The sequence below is a fragment of the Notechis scutatus genome, chromosome 6 (assembly GCF_049901735.1).
Source record: "Notechis scutatus isolate UNSWTSFEM ecotype Mainland chromosome 6, rNotScu1.2, whole genome shotgun sequence".
Lineage (NCBI taxonomy): Eukaryota > Metazoa > Chordata > Lepidosauria > Squamata > Elapidae > Notechis > Notechis scutatus.
This window is the reverse complement of record NC_142014.1, coordinates 8,505,301-8,525,912: the sequence shown is the minus strand read 5'-3', so window position 1 is coordinate 8,525,912 and position 20,612 is coordinate 8,505,301. Positions and strand designations below refer to the sequence as shown.

The 20,612-nt window shown below is 39.5% G+C and overlaps 1 protein-coding gene across 3 annotated transcripts in view; it reads right to left on the bottom strand.

Annotated features, from left to right (window-relative positions):
* Positions 1-20,612, bottom strand: part of CAV1 (caveolin 1) — a 51,806-nt gene that overhangs the window by 28,887 nt on the left and 2,307 nt on the right. For all 3 annotated transcript variants that reach the window (XR_015750261.1, XM_087969310.1, XM_087969311.1), the window contains exon 2: positions 19,320-19,484. Coding sequence is in view for 2 of the 3 variants with exons in the window: in XM_087969310.1 (XP_087825436.1) it covers positions 19,320-19,484 (165 nt within the window). In the remaining variant the exon portion in view is untranslated. The remainder of the gene's footprint in view (positions 1-19,319; positions 19,485-20,612) is intronic.

Below are 20,612 nucleotides of genomic sequence, written 5' to 3'. Positions count from 1 at the left end.
GCTGATGGGCAGTGTTAAATCAGAAGCAAACACAGCAGTCACAAACACATTACAAGATCTTAGGTGCAACAGTGTTTGATCCAGGAGCTGTATGGCAATGCTTGCTTTCTCTTATTTTCTTCTGTAAATAAAGTGAAACAAATAAATTTCCTTCCAACTGAGTCTGATGCTTGGTGACTTCATGAACATGTCCACCTGGTTTCTTAGTGACACTGCTTTTTTTTCCAGTATAGTTTGTTGGACTTTGCAGTTTAGACCAAAGCCCTGAAATTTGTAAGGACAGGTCTATCCATCTCTGTTCTTTTTTTTATTTATTTATTTTATTTATTTGATTTGCCAATTGTTTACAAGATAATAAGTATAAGTGTATACATAGTTGTGAATACATGAAATGGGTACATATAAGAAAAATATAAGAAGAATAAGAGAAACAATAGGACAGGGACGGTAGGCACGTTGGTGCACTTATGCACGCCCCCTACAGACCTCTTAGGAAAGGGGTGAGGTCAATAGTAGACAGTCTAAGGTTAAAGTTTTTGGGGTTTGTGTGTGTGATCAGCCAAAATTGTCTAAATGCTCTCCTTTCAAGGATGCATCATCCAGAGCCTGCTGCAAATGTGTACTTTTGCCATAGAGTTTGCATAGAGAGAAAAAAGAAAAAAACAAAACTTGTGTTCTTTAAAAATCTTTGCTTATGTGTAGGACACAGGCTTACTAAAGAATGCAGCAATTTTCATGCTTAGGTGTGATGGAAACTTTCTCTTTCCTCTTTGAGGAGCTGACCTTATCAGCCCCACTTTGTTAAAAATGAAGCAAGTGCATCAGATATAAATAAAGCTTTGGATCATTTTCATCTCTTATGTAATTCTTACCAAACCCATGTAATTCTACAACCTACAATTCTACAATGAAATTGGCCTTTACTCGAGCAAAGTCACAATTTAAAGCTGTGAAAAGAAATGTCCTGAAAGGAAGAGCAAACTGAAGAGCAAACTTGGCGTACTGTCCTGTAACTTTTAAATTACTATTCTTATCTTTTTTTCCCCCTCTGACATCAGAAAATAATGTGTAGAAATGGTAACAAAATCCCCTTGGATCATACATGTGTTCACTTCATGTAGGATTTCCCTACTGCTTTGAAGAATACCTATTTATATCTGTAAATTAAAAGAGAGTGGAATATATACTCATAATCTATGCGTTTTGAGATCAGTTTAATTTAAAAAAAAAAGACTAGTGAAAAGTTAGTCATTAAAAGTTCATTAGTGAAAGGCTAATGAAAAGAAGGACTTTTCATTAGACCAATCGGTCTCAGTTTCATTAGACTAATAAGGACTAGGGGTGACATGATAGCAGTGTCCCAATATTTGAGGAGCTCCTACACAGATGAGGAGGTCAAACTATTTTCCAAAGCACCAGAAGGAAGATGAGAAACAATGGATGGAAACTAAGCAAGGAGAGAAGCAACCTAGAACTAAGGAGGAATTACCTAATGATAACAGCAATCAACCAATGGAACAGCTTGCCTTCAGAAGTTGTGGGTACTCCCCACAACTGGACAGCCACTTATCTGGAATGGCTATTCTTTGATGTTCTATCACACCTATTTGGTCTGCCCTACACACGTTCCATAGACCCTGTCTAGGTCAGCTTAAATGAGGTTGGTGAGCCTGTATTTCTGCAAGATGCCAAATAGCATGTAGAGAAAGGATATGCGAATTTACCTATTCCTTCACTCCCAGGGTTGAATAAAAGTACAGGCTCAGCTGAATATATGTTCATCTACACAATCCAGAATCGGATTGTGGGAGATTACTGATATCCCAGAGAAACAGAAGTGCATAGAGTTGCACAACTCTCTTTTCTCTTGCCACTATTTAACTGTAAGTCTGTCAGAGATGCTGAGGCAGAGGATAGGGTAAACTATTCATGTTTATTGGGCATATGGAAAGAAATACAGTATATGAAATGGCTATGTTCCACTGAATTCATAACATCTATTAATGTGGAAGGCAGCTGGCACTGTCCTAATGTGCAATTCCAGTTGTCCAATGTATGCTTCCTATGCATGGATAGGATTAGAGAGCTGACTCTCGCATTTTGAAACATCTATTCTAATAATTTCACAGTATGAGTTTCATGCTAGACTCCCTCAAGCCAAATGAATGGATGTCTTTGCTTCCTATCTTCCTTGCTACTTTTCTGTGTTCCGTGTTTACATGATATCTTATTCCACAAAATCTGCAGATTGCCAGTCTCCAGTGAAATATCTTTGCGTGTTTGTTCAAGGGAGTCTTATAAAATTCAATGGAGTTAGTTCTTAAATACAGGCACAAGACTGCACCCTTAGTAAAGAAAAAATGACCATCAAGAAAATAATCAAGCACTCCTACCTCATGCCACTTCCTACTCTCATATCTATACTTATCCCTTACTCCTATTTTTTCTTATTTTTCCTTCTAAAACATTTGGGCTTCTTTAAAAAATGCTATTGATATATGGAAAGAGTGGTTCTGGTGTAGTAATAATGCTGCTGGACTAGAAACCAGGTGACAGTGAATGGTGTTCCTCTCGTAGCAGTGGTGGGATTCAATTTTTTTTTTACTACCGGTTCTGTGGCTGTGGCTTGGTGGGCGTGGCAGGGGAAGGATACTGTAAAATTTCCATTCCCTCCCCACCCCATTAACCTGCTTTCCAGCTCCATTCTCCTGTGCAGGGCAACCAAAGAAGACCCAGCCAATCAGCTGGGACTCAGTGGGAGGCGGAGAATAGATGGGGGCGGGGCCAGCCAGAGGTGGTATTTGCTGGTTCTCCAAACTATTCAAAATTTCCGCTACCGGTTCTCCAGAACTGGTCAGAACCTGCTGAATACCACCTCTGTCTCTTAGGCATGAAAGCCAGCTGGGTGACTTTGTGGCAATCACTCACTCTCAGCCCAGTTGAACCCATAGGGCTGTTGGGGGTAAAAAATAGGAGGAAGAGCATTATATATGCCACCTTGAGTCATACAAAACAATGATGGGATATAAATCTAATTAATACTATAATAATTGCATCAAGGTAGTCCTCGACATACAAGAGTTCATTTAGGGGCTGTTTGAAGTTACAACAGCACTGAAAAAAAGTGACTTATGGCCATTTTTCACACTTATGACTATGGCAGCATCCCATGGTCACATGATCAAAATTGAGATTCTTGGCAGCTGGCTGATATTTATGAAGGTTGCCGTGTCTTGGGGGGCGGGGGAACATGTGATAATCTTTTGCAACCTTGTTACTAGCAAAGTCAACTGGGAGGAGAGATTCGCTTACAAACCAGGTTACTAAGTTAACAGCTGAACTATTTCATGCAACAACTACGGCAAGAAAGGTTGCAAACGGGGCAAAATTCACTTAATAACTTGTCTTGCTTAGCAACAGAAATTTGGGGCTCAATTATGGTTATATGCCGAGGACGACCTGTACTTCAGTGTTGTTGGTTTAGAGTTATATACAATGGATAGATCTCTGAATTCTATCATTAAAATCAAGGTGTTAGGATACAAATCGCGACTAAAGGGGGAGGCCAGGTAGGGAAGTGTGTCTTTCACATATAGGATTATACCTTATTTGCTGCAAGATATGCCTCATCAATGATAGCGCAGCAGTGTTCTAACACTGCCACAATGCAAACAGCAAGTAAAGAGCACACAATAGATACAAACTCAAAGTTAACCGCACCAAACTTGATTGCAGGAAATACGACTTCAGCAATAGAGTGGTCAATGTCTGGAATACTCTACCCGACTCTGTAGTTTCTTCCCCAAACCCCAAAAACTTTAACCTTAGACTGTCTACTATTGACCTCACCCCTTTCCTAAGAGGTCTGTAGGGGGCGTGCATAAGCGCACCAACGTGCCTACCGTCCCTGTCCTATTGTTTCTCTTATTCTTCTTTTATTTTTCTTATATGTACCCATTTCATGTATTCACAACTATGTATACACTTATACTTATTATCTTGTAAACAATTGGCAAATCAAATAAATAAATAAATAAATAAATAGCTTGCTCTATTATTATGGGAAGCTTTGTTTCCCCCATCCGGTGCTGCTCTGTCGGATGGAATGCACATTCCAGCATGTTTCTCCAGTGGGCTGCTTTTCATTGGAAACACTGCCCGCCACATCCATGCCTGCCTAACTGGTTATTTTACGTCACCTATGAACGTAATTAAGGTTTAGCTTGATTTGACTATCATTCAGTCAGTGGCGGCAGGAGCCCGAAAGTTTTTGTGGTCTGCGGTAAATGACGGCAAAGGGAAGGAAAAGCAGGCTGGATTTATGGTGCAATTGCAAAGGAGTTTGAAACTGAGTGGGGCCCTTGGTGCAGCAGATTAGTTTTATCAGCCCATATAGAAAGCCAGAGCTATAGCAATCCAACTAATTTATTATTTTCCAAGAAATTATCTTGAGGAAATGCCCATCAGTTAAATGCAAAGGGTAATTCCAATAAGCAATAATAAATCAGCTGTACATTCCCAATACATTTGAAACTGTGTTTTGGGGCATTATTTTTTAAAGTGAGCAATGCCTTCAGTTGAACCATTCAGCCTGACTTTACTCATCTTCAGAAGTTATTCTCTTAAAACGCCTCCTTTCTGATCAGCACTGAAGTATAACTAATACCGATTCCAGAAGCCAACATACCTAGGTGGGGCTGGCAAGAGTTTGTTAATCTCCAAACTAAGTATCTGGGCTATGTCTAATCCTGATGAGAGTTAATACCAGGCTGCTGAAAGAGTTGCTAAAGTGAATGACCTGAATAACAAAACTGCACTTGTGCAATGGCTTAATGTTGCTGATCTTTGCTTGGTAGTACCAAGCCATTCTTCGCATGTTTTGATGGCTTGATTGCTTCTGATGAAAACAATGTGCGAAGGGTCTAATAGCCAGATCCTGGTCTTCTTTGGAAGTTAATATTAACCAATTGGCAAGGCATTTATTTCCCAGTAAGCATGCACAGGATTATAACGTTAGTTTAAAAAGCAACTAAAATGAAAGAAGTTATAGACAACAAGAGTAGGAGTTGGCAAAGGGGACACACACACACACATATACAAGGCCCTTTTCTCTCTCTGCCGCACCCTTTCAGGAGGCAGCATAATATAACTGGCTGTGCTCAAGCAGGCTGAAAACAATAATCCGTTGCTGCATCTGTGGCAATATTTACCGATTCAGAGAAAGGCCACGAGTGGGTGTAAAGAAACGCTGCACATGGGGAAGAAACAAAAAAGCATTGGGAAAAAAGGCTGAATTCATCCACCCTAACGTACAGAATTATGTGCATAAACTTCACAACTGTTTTAGGCATGTGAGAGAGCACACAGCTTCTGGACTCTGTGTCATGAGGTTCTTCCAGCAACTAACCTTCTCTTTCTCTCTCTCCCTGTTGTGTACTCTTTATATATCTCATACTACAATTTTAAGCTTGTTTTCCCATGTTTCTTATTAGACCATGTCTGTTTTAGATTTTTTTTTTAAAATTTTAAACAGCAGCTTTCAACTATTCGTGCTGGCATTGGATGCTAAAAAGTTCAGACAAAAATAAACAAATACTCATTCTCCCCAATTCTAAAGCGGTTCTGTGAGCTCTAGGGACTGTATATTATGGTTGTGTAAGATACATAAAAAGCGAAGTGGCTATGCTGCTTTATAAGGAAAATGCACTGTCAATAGACTTGTTTATGGGAGTACTAACCATCGTCTTATAACTGAGCAAGCTTTCAAATTCTCTCAGAGCTTTGAACAGCAAAGGAAAACTTCTCAGCAGTGAGCTATTTGTACAGTGACTGATCAAATACCTGCTTTCCAACCCGTCAGCCAGATCATTCCAGGGTTTCCAAAAATTGCTTAAAATTAACAGCCTTTCCTACCCTCTATCTCAAATTTCTGATTATTGACAAGTAGCTGTCTTTGACCCTGGATTACACTGGGGCTATACTGAGTTATTACCAGGGGTGGGATTCAAATTTCTTCACAACCAGTTCTGTGGGCATGGCCTAATTTGTGGGTGTGGCTTGGTGGTCATGTGACTGGTTGGGCATAGCTTGTAAACATTTATATAACTTGTAAATTTAATATAACATTTATATAGCTTGTAAACATTTATGTAAATATTGAATTTTTTAATGTAAATATTGATTTTTTTTATGTAAACATTGAATTTTTTTTATAAAAAAGAAGAGCAACTTTTACCCAAAATCAGGCAAAGCAGGCAGGCAGATTGAGTTGCTCACAGAATCACAGATCTACCTTTCTGCAATCTGCTGCCCGAGTCTGTCACATAAAATTTGCTTGCAAGCAAACTCATAAAATTTGCTAGCAAGCAAATTCAAAAAATCAACTCGCAACACACCATGTATGTAAATATTGAATATTTTATTTAAAAAAGAGCAACTTTTACCCAAAATCAGGCAAAGCAGGCAGGGAGATTGAGTTGATTGCAGAATCACAGGTTCACTTATAGATCTACCTTTCTGCAATCTGCTGCCTGAGTCTGCACTGAAAAATAGAAGCTTCAGTCCTACTGAAGGGGTTCAGCTCTGCTCTCAGGCCACTTCTTTCCCCCCACTCAACCCCCTGAATGCCACCCCTGACTGGGCCTCAGGGAAGTCTCCTGGGTGAAGGCGAAGCAGTACAACAGCGGTTTATATTAGTTAGAAAGCAAGAAATCTAACAATTTCCTGCTTTCTAGCTAATCTAAATTGCACGGCACAGCTGATAGTTGAAACAGCTGATCATTGGGGGGGGGGAGAAAAAATAGGAACTTACCAAAAATTAGGTGAAGGCACAATGCAGGCAAGTGGGATGGCATGCATGCGAGGTAAGGAGTGACTGGGTGGGGCAAGGCAGAGGGAGGACGGCAGGTCCAGCCAGTGGCATGATTTGCTGGTTCTTCGAACTGCGCAGAATCATAACAACCAGTTCTATAGAACCGGTCCAAACTGGTAGAATCCCAGCCCTGGTTATTACAGTCTAGTTGTGATAAGCCTCTCTTCTACAGCAGTGTGTCTCAAAGCAACTGTAAAATGTGTGAACTTTAACTCCCAGAATTCTCCAGCCAGCTGGGGAATTTTACAAGTTGAAGTCCACATTTCTTAAATTTGCTAAGGCTGAGAAATGTCCTTCTTTTAGTTATCCAACTTTTTCAAAGAGCCATCTTTAAATGTGAATTAGATAACATATATTGGTAATATGGAAAAAGCAATAAAGAAGAGAGAATATTGGGGGGGAAAATGATTTAATTCATTGCCTTTTTATTTTTCCAAGCTGCTTTCTCCAATTATATTTACGCAGGATTAAAAGCAGGATTAAAAATGCCAATTTGCTTTGACATATTGCTAAATGCAAAATACTGTAGAAATCAAATTGTTTCTTATTAAATTGCAGCTTAGTGCACATATGGAAATCCAAGATTTAAGGTCTGAATGCAGCGGGAGCTTCTCTTTACAACCTCAAACCCCACACTCCACTGCCAATTATCTATGCTTAGTGTTTCTCAATCTTAACAACTTTAAGAAATGTGGACCAACTCCCAGAAATCCTAGACAATTTTGAAGTCCACAATTCTTTAAATTGACAGGTGAAAAACACTGATTTACACTATGGTTTCTACTATTTTGATATTGGGAACAAAAATGATGGCATAAATCCAGGAGCACAATTTTAAAAAGAATTTAAAAAGTCTTCCAAACAGGAAAAAAAAAAGAAGATAATAAGACTCACTCATTTTGAATTATTATCCCATTGACTTTTGCCCCAGAAATGCTAACTGTGGCTTCTGGTCAGTGAAACTTTCCCAATTCAGGTTTCATGAGGTCTGTAAGAATCCAGATAATTGCTAGATAGCAACCAAGTGAAACAGAAAATTCTAACCCCATTATCACTGAATGGATGCCTGGATTTATAGCTCAGATTAATACAATTCTTAGCCCAAGTCAGTGATTTTACCATAAACTAGCTCAGAGCATCTTCTGACTTGCTTTTAAGTTTCTTATTGCTGGTTTACCATAACAAAACTTCATATCCAAAATCTGGACTATTTAGACAGAGGATGCAAATAATAAAATTATAAAAACCCACTGTTTTTCACAGATTGTAAAACAATGTTGGAAACAATACTGACATCATCTGAAGAATTGCTTGTTTTATTTTGCATGGATTATTCTTGTGTTTTTCCACCAAGGAGAGCCAAGGAGGTTAGGCAGTGTCAGCAACTCAACATTGTCCATGCAAACCAGCAACATTTATCCAGCAATATGAAATTTAATTCCTCCTGAGACTTCCCCCTGTGTGGCTGTTACTTTCTGCCTTGTAAATGTCTCTGTCCCCTTTGGTATAAAGTTTATGCACTTGGCACTGACACACCGACACCCCCAAATAATGAACAAATACATAACATTATGAGGCACTTTGTGAAACAATAATGAAGCCATGCAAAGAATTGCTTATAGGGCAGATTCCTTGGCCTTTGCTTAATCATCTGTCCGTGTTTGGCTGTGTTTCTATGTAAATGTTGGCATTAGGGAAACACAATGCAAAGATCCTAAACAATGGCTACATTGCACAGAATATAAAATAAACCAAATAACTGGAATAAACCAGGGATTCCATAAAATACATGCAAAAATGTGACTCTGAAGAGTGTGTATCTATTAGCACTATCCAATGTATTCTTCATTACTCGATTTCTTATTTTCCTGGCCTGTATCAGCAGGTTCTGACCAGTTCTGGAGAATTGGTAGTGGAAATATTGAGTAGTTCGGAGAACCGGCAAATACTACCTCTGACTGGAGATTTTACAGTATCCTTCCTCTGCCAAGCCCACCAAGCCAGTCCCACAGAACTGGTAGTAAAAAAAAAATTAATCCCACCACTGGCCTGTATGTATTCAATGAAACCTGGAAATAATTTTCCACTTTAACCAACTTATTTGCATGGAAAAAGACCTGGCAACCCCACCAGGCCCCTTTGAGAAAACATTGACTCATAAGCACCAAGAGAACATTATGTTTGCAGGACATATTTTTAAAACAGGGATATAGCATGGTGAGAATAATAAAATAGAAGTCCCACCCCAGTAGTGGTATTCTACCGGTTCTGCTGGCATTTTGGATGCCAACAGCTGCCCCTGCTGTGGGCACGCCCACCTGGGCCCCATGTCACCTGTATCTTCTGCTTTTGAAGCACAGCTGCTTTGCGCGGCACAGTAGAGCGCTGTGCGGCAGCTGCTGAAGCGACCGAGATATATCCCAAAATCTGTTTATTCAATTGTAATGGATGCTCCATATATACCCCAGGCACCAGGAGGGTTTGCAGGGATGAGTTTAAAAAGTCAAGATGGAAGTCACAACTGTGCAATCAAAGTCCTGAGGCTTTTGATATATGTGTTGATATGACATGCATGTCAAACGTGGTGGAGCTTCAGTCATGTAGTCATAACTACCATCTGATTTTTTGACTTCCTCACAGATGTCAGTATCTCTATACTCTTGGTTCTACTACAAATTATCTACAATTTTATAAAGCTAACTAAAACACAACTAACCAGAATCAACTTGAGTCCCCTTCAATTTCATAAAAGTCCTTCATAGAAACTTGGAAATTTAAATCCCAGAAGCATAAATTCAGTTGCTTGCTGGCCTTAAAAACACTTTATTTTATTTGTCAAATTTTACATAGCTGTCCATTTCACACACAAAAAAGTGACCCTGGACAGTATTCCAAAAGCTTTCTCGTAGTGCATATTAAAAAAACAACATGAATATATACTTTAACAAAAAAGATTAGGGAAATTATTTACATCGCTGGCACAATCTAACAAAAGCGGTGTGGCACAGTAGAGTGCTGTGCGGCAGCTTGTTGAAGCAACTGGGAGAGTGCAGACTTGCAGGAGATTAGTTGGAATGCCTCTGCGCCTGTGCAAAATGCGTGCTTTTTGTGTGCACACGCACAAAGCGCGGCCACCAAGCCACGCCCACAGAACCAGTGGTAAAAGTTTTTGAATCCCACCACTGTCCCACACCTATCTGCCTGCTACCCATGGTCAGTGTCAATAATGTGTTCTCCTCCTATTTTCTTCTGTGACAACATCCCTGTGAGGTGGAGTGAGAGACAGCGGCAGGCCTAAAACCACCCAGCTGGCTGTCATGTTTCAAGCAGGACAACAAATCGGTCTCCTGTTTTATAGGCTAGAGCCTTAATGGCCAGACCAAATTGCCTCCTTGCTAGACCAAACTTGTTTCTTTGTTATTTATTTTATTTTTATTGATTACATTTCTATGCTGCCTATCTCCTCTACAAAATGACTGTGGGCTGATATGGTTTTGCTCTAGAGTGTTGTTGTAGGAGATCGAACAGGGTTGGCCTCATGAGATGGGGAGCAACCTTCAAAATAACAGATTTTAAATACAGATCTTAACAATCATTTTATAGTGATAAAGACTCCAAAGGTGCTTCCATGAAATAAAACCCCTTGTATTTTCTGTTGCCGCAGAAACTAGGACCAGAAATAATAGGTATGAATTATGCTTTCTAAAATTTCATTTAAGGATAAGAAAGAAAATAACGTTATTTAAGTTGTGGATTTTCCATCTCTAGAGAGATTTTTAGGAAGAGTCTTGATAGCCACATCTCAAGGAAGATCTAATTGGTTCTGTGGGCTGCAAAAGGGAGAACTAAGTGATCTTTGCAGTCTTTTCCAATTTTATGATTCCTAGGAATAAATGAACACTAAGCCAAATATTGTCACCACTTTTGCTCTACGTTCTTATTCAACTCCAGTTCGTAAGTTACAGCATGAGCTAAGCCAGGGCTGTCAAAGTCCTGCCCCGTGAACCAAATGCATCTTGCGCTGGCCACGCCCACTCCCAGTTTAGCAAAGGGGGGAAAAGTCCCAATACATCACGTGATGCTGCTGTGATGACGTGAGTTTGACACCCTTGAGCTAAGCTATCACTTGCTGAATAAAGGAAATGAGGCATCTTCTGGTAGGAGAGCAGGGACAGCAAATAATATTACAAGCATGCTGATGCCATTTTGCAAAGGAGAGGGAGGGAAAGAGAGAGAAAGAGTGGCGGGGGGGAGGCTATAAACCAGGAGATTGTGAGTTCTAATCCTGCCTTAGCCATGAAAGCCAGCTGTTGGACCTTGGGCCAGACACACACTCTTTTAGCCCAACACACTTCACAGGTTGTTGTTGTTAGGAAAATAGGAGGAGAAAGGAGAATGAGATATGTTTTTTGCCTTGAGTTCCTTATAAAAATAATAAAGGTAGGACACAAATAAATGAATGGACTTGCATCATTTCTCATCATGACATTATAATGTGGGTGTCATTATGTGAAACAACTTTGCGGCTTATAATGGATGCCTATGAAAGAAATATGAAGAATGAATTGACAGGAATACCTTCAAAAGCTCCCCCTGTAACTGGGATGAAAACAAAATGCATATTTTTTGGATGGGCCATACTGAATGATTATCACATCTGTCATATCATAACATGAAGAAGCCCTAAAATGGCTGTGGGGGACCAAACATTGAAGGAAATAAAGAACATCACAAGAAGACAAATAAGGGTCTACCCTGTGCCTTAAAGATGCATGTTTATTTAAAACCAGTATAGTTGCAAAAAAAAAAAAGATACAAGTATATAGGTAGAAACTTCTCACAAAAAAGGAATTGTGCCTTTCAAGTCAATGAAATATGTGACAATTGCTAGAACTTTATTTTTAAAAATTATGTATTTTATTATCATTTAGTATAATTAGCGATCCCATGCATGCTTATTTAAAACTGGAACTTAGTCATTTCAAGGAAGCTGATTCCTAGATAAATGGTTGTATTTGCAGCAAATTACACACGTTCAGCTACTTGGCTATAGGCCACACCCAACTAACTTTGTCTGGGCTTGAAAGTTAAGCAGGATTGGGCCTGGTCAGTGACAGCATGATTTAAGCTATTACAGGGTAAATGTTTAAAGATGGCACTGCTGTTAGGATAGGAGACAACAAGAAAACACCATAGCTGTGGCTAAATTGAGAAACTGAAATACATTTGAAAATAAAGCAAATTTGCCCTACTATTATTCTGGACTTAGGTAAGTAACTTTGTTTCTGTCCTTCACACAGGGACCGAAAGTATTTATCAGTGTTCCAAACAATTGCAATTCAAAAGTAACATTTACTTCAAGATCACTATGGGCAGAAAGTAAGTCAGTAACCATCTGTAGATCTTTAGTGATCTGTTCTAAATCAGCAAGGATTTCTGATCTTCAGCTGTTTAACAATAAAAAAATATATATCTTCCTAACAGAAGCAACAAAAATTTGGATGCAAAACTTTACTATAAATTAGATCTGTCCCCTAATCACTGCAGTCTGAAATAAGCTTTATATAACATCACCCAGTTTATACTTGTAAAACTTGGATCTGGCTCTAAACTATTCTTGGAGGTGCTTGCTGTTTTATCTGACTGAAAGAACAATTATCTTCAAAAGAAAATACTGCAAACCTCTATCCCCCAACATGATAGTTTTTTTTTTTAAAGCAGCAAATGAGACTATACTTTTGAAATACCTCACCAGTAGCATGGGAGTACATGGACATGGGAGGAAAAAAAACCTTTTTGTATTTAATGGGTCCATAATTTGAACCTGTTTGTAGCAATATAGCATTCCCATTTTATTTAGGACACTAGATGTTACTGACACGTTGATTTCTCTCTAGAGGAAAGTTTGCAAACATTTTCCCTGAAATATGCATTGTTGCCCTTATTTTTCTTGTAAGCTGCCTTTTATTCCCAGTAGTATCCTTCTTTTTCTGTTTGGATATGTTGCTAGACAGCAATGTAGATTCCATCCTGCCTTTTTTAATATCACGAAGCCTTATAAGATGTTCTTGCTTTGCGACCTTCAGCTGTTCTGAAGAACAAGCTAAGAAGTATGTATGTTCTCTGAATTCCCCAAACACTCCCTTCTTCCCAAGCCTATTTTCTCTTCCCAAGTTAAAAACAAAGTTATGTTGCAAGTATTAAGCTAGTTTCTCATGCATTGTTCTGCAAGATATCTTAATTTTATGTACCGTGGGACAATGTCGCCTTATGGTGAAATACCCAAATCCAATTCAGTGGGATGTGCTTTAGTTGTGTTTAGTTCTACCTAACAGATTTAGTTGTGCTTAGGTGCGACCTAAAAGTAAATTAGAATACAGTCTCAAATTCAAGTCTATCTCTGAGTTTTGATTTGCAACAGCTGAAATCAGAATATTTGACTTGGGGGAATTCTGCTGGATGATTGTTGGGTTTATAAGAGGTACTACCTAGATGGTAGTGACTGGTGAAAGGGTCTAGATTAGAAGGCCATTTGGCCAATCCTAATGCTGATTATTTGATGGAGAAAGTGAAAGTTTCCTATCCTTTTCATAAAGATTAAGAACTAATGGAAACCCAGAGGAGAAATTTGGCAATAATCATTTTAGTGTACCATTATAGAATACAGATTATAGTAGACAGTGATGATTCCTCATTTGGCAACCAACTAAAAGGAAATTCTTGAGAGAATCTCAGGGGAGTTCTGGCATTAGAAAACATATAACAGGCAGAAACATCCAATTATACAATCTCCTAAGTAATATATGTTCCTAACCAGTTCACTGAACCACTTGTGCTATAGAAGGAAACACCTGAATTAGCTCTGAGACGAAAGAAATGTCAATAATGCAAGCAAAACATTGTAAGAAAAACATTGTAAGCAAAACACTGTGAATGATATAATTTCCTTTCAGGAAATGAACTAGCTTAAGAACTACTTCAAGCTTATGAAATGTGAACATACTAGATTTCAAACCTCAGTTGAAAAAAATCTACTTTGAAAGCTCTAGTCATATATCCCAAATACATATCATCTGTTTATTCAATTGTAATGGATGCTCCATATATACCCCAGGCACCAGGAGGGTTTGCAGGGATGAGTTAAACAAGTCAAGATGGAAGTCACAACTGTGCAATCAAAGTCCTGAGGCTTTTGGTATATGTGTTGATGTGACATGCATGTCAAATGTGGTGGAGCTTCAGTCATGTAGTCATAACCACCATCTGATTTTTTGACTTCCTCACAGATGTCAGTATCTATATACTCTTGTTCTACTACAAATTATCTACAATTTTATAAAGCTAACTAAAACACAACTAACCAGAATCAACTTGAGTCCCCTTCAATTTCATAAAAGTCCTTCATAGAAACTTGGAAATTTAAATTCCATAAGCATAAATTCAGTTGCTTGCTGGCCTTAAAAACACTTTATTTTATTTGTCAAATTTTACATAGCTGTCCATTTCACACAAAAAAGTGACTCTGGACAGTATTCAAAAAGCTTTCTCATGTATATCAACCTAATACTAGAAAAATCTTGCCTACTCCAATATTCTAACAATAGTGTTAAACTCAGTTTTTCCCCCTTTACAAAACTTCCACTAGGCAACACTGCTGTGTAACATGGATTTCTCTATCTTAGAAGTTTCAGGCCTGATAGTGCTGTACACCCTTAACTGAGACGTCCAAGTTCTTCCCAAATTTGCCACCAAATCGTAATTTCTAATATAGAAAAAAGATTAAAATGATACAATATACTAAGAGGAATCACTTTAACTTTATCTAATTAGTTTCGATGGGTTTAAATTAATTACATTAAATAGAAATCAAACCACCTTTATTCTAGCTTTTCCCCCCTTTGGTCCTACAGCATACAGTCTCTGGCATTCCACTGAAAAGCCAAGTGCAACTTTCAGTTGTTGCATGTCTCAGTATTAAGCCAAGTACACTTCAGAAGGACAGGCTCCCAAGATTTCAATTATATTCCCTTCACCCTCAATAGTCATATCTTCAAATGCAAATATCCAGAATTCTCTTTGATAATCCCCCCCCCCCCAGTAATTTCCATTGGCCATTCCATTTGTTGGAATGGACCAAGTCTGACTAACAAGGCAATAAAAGATGTTTAAAAGTTCTTCAACCCCATCATTTCTTGTAATTTTTCTTTTTTTTGGGGGGGGGGACATTTTTTAACAGACAAAAGGTGTCTACAGGTGCAGTCTGGACTGATGAAGCTCAAAATGGTTTTTTTGTAAATCATCTTGCATGAAATCCAAATCAACATAATGGAAGTAGTGCAGGCCAGACGGGACCTGCAGCACAATGTGACAGTATAGATATCCAGCCAGACCCTTTCCAGCCTTCTCTAATGCATGGTCCCAGGGCTGACCTGGACTTTATTGTAGGCATATGGTACATTGCAGTGGTGAGATTCCAATTTTTTTACTACCGGTTCTGTGGTTGGTGGGCGTGGCAGGGGAAGGGTACTGTAAAATCTCCAGTCAGAGGTGGTGTTTGCCAGTTTTCCGAACTACTCAATATTTCTGCTACCGGTTCTCCAGAACTGGTCAGAACCTGCTGAATACTACCTCTGGTACATTGGCTGCTTCAGGTATCAGAGGAGAAAAAGTGAGGAAGAATAACCTTATTCTTCTTCTCTATCTTCCTCCCATCCTTACCATATTGGTTGCTTCCTCCACAGACCATGCATCTGTTGCAATGACACCATTCCTCTGACTCACTTTACTGAGTGCAAATGTTTACTGTTGTCACTTTTAATGGGTATTAGTATGGAACCACCTTTTGGGAAACTCTGCTTTTCTTGTTGTTTTTACCCCCCTCCACTATTTTAGTTTGGTTTTACCCAAAGGTGGTATTCAGCAGGTTCTGACCAGTTCTGGAGAACCGGTAGTGGAAATTTTGAATAGTTCACAGAACTGGCAAATACCAATTCTGACTGGAGATTTTATAGTATCCTTCCCCTGCCGCGCCCACCGAGCCACGCCCATAGAACTGGTAGTAAAAAAATTTGAATCTCACCACTGGTTTTACCCTTTTCTGTATTTCCACAAATTCTAATTCTGTTACCCCACCCTAGCCTATCTGTGATCTGTGAATCCACAGTGCATACATAGGCAGGAATACTGAGGCTTGAAGCTAGAAAATTGAATAAAATAATTTCTTTCTTTTCATCAACTGTGAATCCACATCATATAAATTTTCAATTCCTTTTTTTTTTCCAGTTACAGAAATCTGGACCACCCTTTAATGATTTAGAGTATGGGTTTCCAATTTTTTTTTCCAAACTGCAGAACCTCTTAATCATCAACAAACACAAAATGGAGGCCATGGCATTTTTTCCCCATGGGAATACAAGTCCCACCCTTTCTTTATGCTTCAAGAAAATTTCATATGGTTGTTGCTAATTGCATTTGAATGAAGTTTAAAAACAACAACTTTGAAGCCCTTTGAAAAACTCTGAATCGGAGTTTAGTACTGTGCATCCAGAACTGGTGAGATTTAAGGCCAATCTTCATGCAATTACATTCTAAATGTACTTGTACTTGGGCAATGGTTCAGAACAAAATATCACCACTGCTATACCACAGCTTTCAATGTGAGGCCATAAGCAACCCCCCAAAACTTATATGAGACTTCTAGACCATCTCCACAAGTTGCCACCCGATGGAAAGGGTGAAGAAGTGAGATATATCCTGAGAATTAACTTGATTCAAATTTTGTTTTTGTCTTGGCAGGTCCTGTTTACTTTATGTGTAGCCTCCAGTACACATCTCAAAGTGTCCCTTTCAATTTTGCAACCGTTCGTTTTTCCTGTTTTTTTCTCTTGTTTTTAACTTTGTTTTTGTCTGTGGCTTTTATATGATTTCGATTTATTTCATTAATGCAAGCATGATGGACAGTACCAAAATTTCATAAATAAATAAAAGCCTACATACATTTCTCAACATCCCTGCTTTCCCTCCTTTTACCCCTTTAATAAACATCATCTTAGAGCTGGCATTTCCTTCCGTGACACAGAAAAATTGGAATAAGTTTCTAAAGCGGCATTTCATATTTGCAGTTGTTGAAAATGCCTATCCATTGAAAAAAACAATTTGCCCAGTTCCATCATTTTAGAATTAAATAAGAAATTAAAAAGAAATTAAACATTTTAGACCTACTCTTTTCCATTTGTTTAGCTTACCAATTAATGATGAATGGTTCTCCCCTCCTCCCCACTTTTGTAACTCTTCCAATCTTCTGAAGGCAGATTTTTGGGAACAGTGTTATGTTTAATGAGAAAATATTTAAATGCATGTTTCCTCTTAATCCCACAACCTCCAAAACTTATAGTTGTGCTTTTAAAGTTGTAGCAACATTTTGGCAGAATCTCATCTGCCATCATCAGAAGCCTGATGAACAAAGCTGAATACCATACATATAAATACCCGCAAAAACTTAAGAAAACATATATATATATGTTTATATTAAACATTATATATAATGTTTTCTTAAGTTTTCGCGGGTACTTACATGTATGGTATTCAGCTTTGTTCGGGTATTTTCCCACGTCATTGTAGTTGTGCTTTTAAAGTTGTAACAATGTTTTGGCAGAATCTCATCTGCCATCATCAGGCTTCTGTATTGTGTTTGTCTGTGAGTCAGACTTTTACAGTTGTTTCAGTTTTAAATGTGGGATAGTGATAGCCACAGAATTATCAGAGAAGCCATAGAAATTGAAAAAAGACCTGAAAGCATGAATAGAAGAGATGACTCCACCAGACTGTCAATTATCTGGAAACCTGCACTCTCAAACAAAAAAATCTCCACACCACAAGCCAGGCAAACATCTGGGCACAAACAGACTCCCCCTGATACCTCCAGCTCAAACACACCCCAACCAGGCACCCAGATGAAACCTAGCTTCCTAATAAATGATAGCCGTCCGTTTACTCGGAGCCAAGCCGCACTAAAAGCCTCCAATACAGGAAACACAATGTTGCCAGCCAATCAAGACAAAAAAAAGCCACAAAACAGACAGAAGATATTAGAAACACCAGTCAAGCAGAAAACAGCAAACTCCAAGACCAATAAACACAGACCAAGACTCCCAACCAATCAGGATGAAGAAAAAACCATTCTGGCACAGCAGTAGGCTAGCCCCAAATTTAAAACTGAAACAACTGTAAAAGTCTGACTCACAGACGAACACAGTACAGAAGCCTGATGATGGCAGATGAGATTCTGCCGAAACGTTGCTACAACTTTATATATATATATACACACACACACACACACACACACACATATATATATATATACACATGATATATTTGGCTTGGTTGGGTCTCATGTAAAATACCTCATCTGCCATCATCAGGCTTCTGTGATGGCATGAGTCTGCTGAACGTGCTACAACACATGACGTGTACCAGCACCCATACATGTAAGTACCAGAAAACTTAAGAAAACAAATACATACATATATATATATATATATATATATATATATATATATACATATATATATATATATATATACATATACAGATATATACATATACAGATATACATACACACATACATACACACGTACATATATATATATATATATATATATATATATATATATATATATATATATATATATATATATATATATATATATAAACACACACACACACACACACACACATGTAGAACATTCAAAACTTTATGGAGGATGGCCTGTTCCAAAACTCCAAAGCCAAAACACCTTTCTACAAGATCTACTGTTCTTTTTTATATATTTTGTGATACTTCTACTTTTTCCACAGTTTTAGCATTCTTGTCACCAGCACAGTTTCCATTTTGCAGGTGATCAACAAGTTATTCAAATATTTACTTGCTGGGGGGAAAAAAGAGAGAGAGAGAGAGACCCACATTCAGCTGCCTGCAGCTTTTCCGGCTGGTTATTTCCGAAAGAAGTCACATTTTCTTAAAAGGTAATCATATACTCCAAGATAAGAATCCATTAGGGAAGGTTAAAACATGAAAAAGCTTCACGGGTGCAGTAAGTAGAGTGCTTTTCTCGTTCTAAACCTGTTCATAGATCCATTCGGCCATCGAAATGGCTTTAGCCAAGATAAAAAGCTGTACATCCTGCATCTCTCTCTCTCTCCGCTGGTTCGTGCATCACATTTTACCCACCTCCCTTCAAAAAAAACAAACGAGGACTGAGCTACATTATGCAAACGTCTAGCCCTGTATGAAAAGCCCGAACTTAAGAAAGAAATTTTGTCAGGAGTTAAGTTTTCCCTGGGGATGAAATCCCTGCGCACCTTGACGTGGCTTTGCCAAGTCCCCTCAGTCCGTTCCGACACACGGGGGTGGATGGGGGAAGCGTAGCAATGGACCCGCGACACTTACCTTCACCACTTCGTCGTTGAGATGCTTTGGGTCCCGGTTAACCAAGTCGATTTCCTTGGTATGGACGTCCTGGAATTCCTTCTCGCTCAGTTCGTCAGCCATGACCTTGTTGTTGGGCTTGTAGATGTTGCCTTGGTCCCGGAGAGGCCCCGTGTCGAGAAAATCCTAGAGAGGGAAGCGGGGTGGGGGGGGAAGATGGGTGGGAAAACGATCAGTCCGTCCCTGCGGGGGAGCAAAAAAAAAAGGGGGAGGAAGGAAAAAAGATTCTCCCGACGCTTCAGAGCTGCTGAGCAGATCCAAGCCCCAAGGGCAAACTTCATCCAAGTCACCGTCCCTTCAAGGCTGGGCTTTTTGAAAAAGTTACCTCCAACACGAACCCGGCCTCAGCCTGCAGTTCCGCCTCCCGCCGCCAGGGGGAGGGAGCAGCCCTCTACAAGCAGGAGCAGGGCGAGGCCAGCTCCGCGGGGCAGGGAGCGGCTACCTCGCCCTTGAATTCCGGGCGCTTCCAGCTCCGGGCGCCGAAATGGCCGCCAGAATTACTCACCCCCTCCGTGTGAGGGGGAAACCAGACCAAAACTTCCCCCAGATCCTTTTGGGTTTTACGGAAGTTTCTTGACTTCAGTGCCCACGAGATTGTTTCGCGCGTTGCAATGAGCTCCCCCTTTGAATAGAGTTTGTGTTTTGAGGTAATTCCCCGGTAGGAGAATGAGCGCATACAGGGAGACGTATAGAAAGGAGTGTTGGAATAATACACACAGAGCACACAGTAAATGTAGGTTTTTTACTTCCAGAAAAGGTTTCAGCAAAGTCCAAAATAAGCAATCCAAAAGTCATTCACAAGTTAAAATCAGTCAAGTTTTCAATCCAGGGATAATCCAAATATCAAAAAGTCCAGTGTCAAAAAAACAGTTCGGTAACAGACTTCCATTAAATCCTAACAGTTTGCTCTCTATGAGGGAACGCGGGTGCCTATCGCCTAAAGCCTTCCTTTTATTTCGTTCTTAAGATTAAAAAAAAGATGCGACCCCAAAAAATGGCTCCTCGGGGCTATTCCGGGCAAGGATCTGAGGTTGGCATAGAAGCTCTTCGCCCGCCTCAGTTGAGCATCCCCAAGGAAGGGGGGTGGGGGTGGGAAGGAGGCCACGCAGCAATCCTTCGAAGTGCAACTTCGGACAGTTTGGTCCGTTTCCCACCCCACCCCCCACCCCCCACCCCCGCAGGCAGGTTGGGGACGAAGAGGGGCGACAGCTATAACTTTGTTCATTGCTATTTTAAAATCGCGGGGGGGGGGGT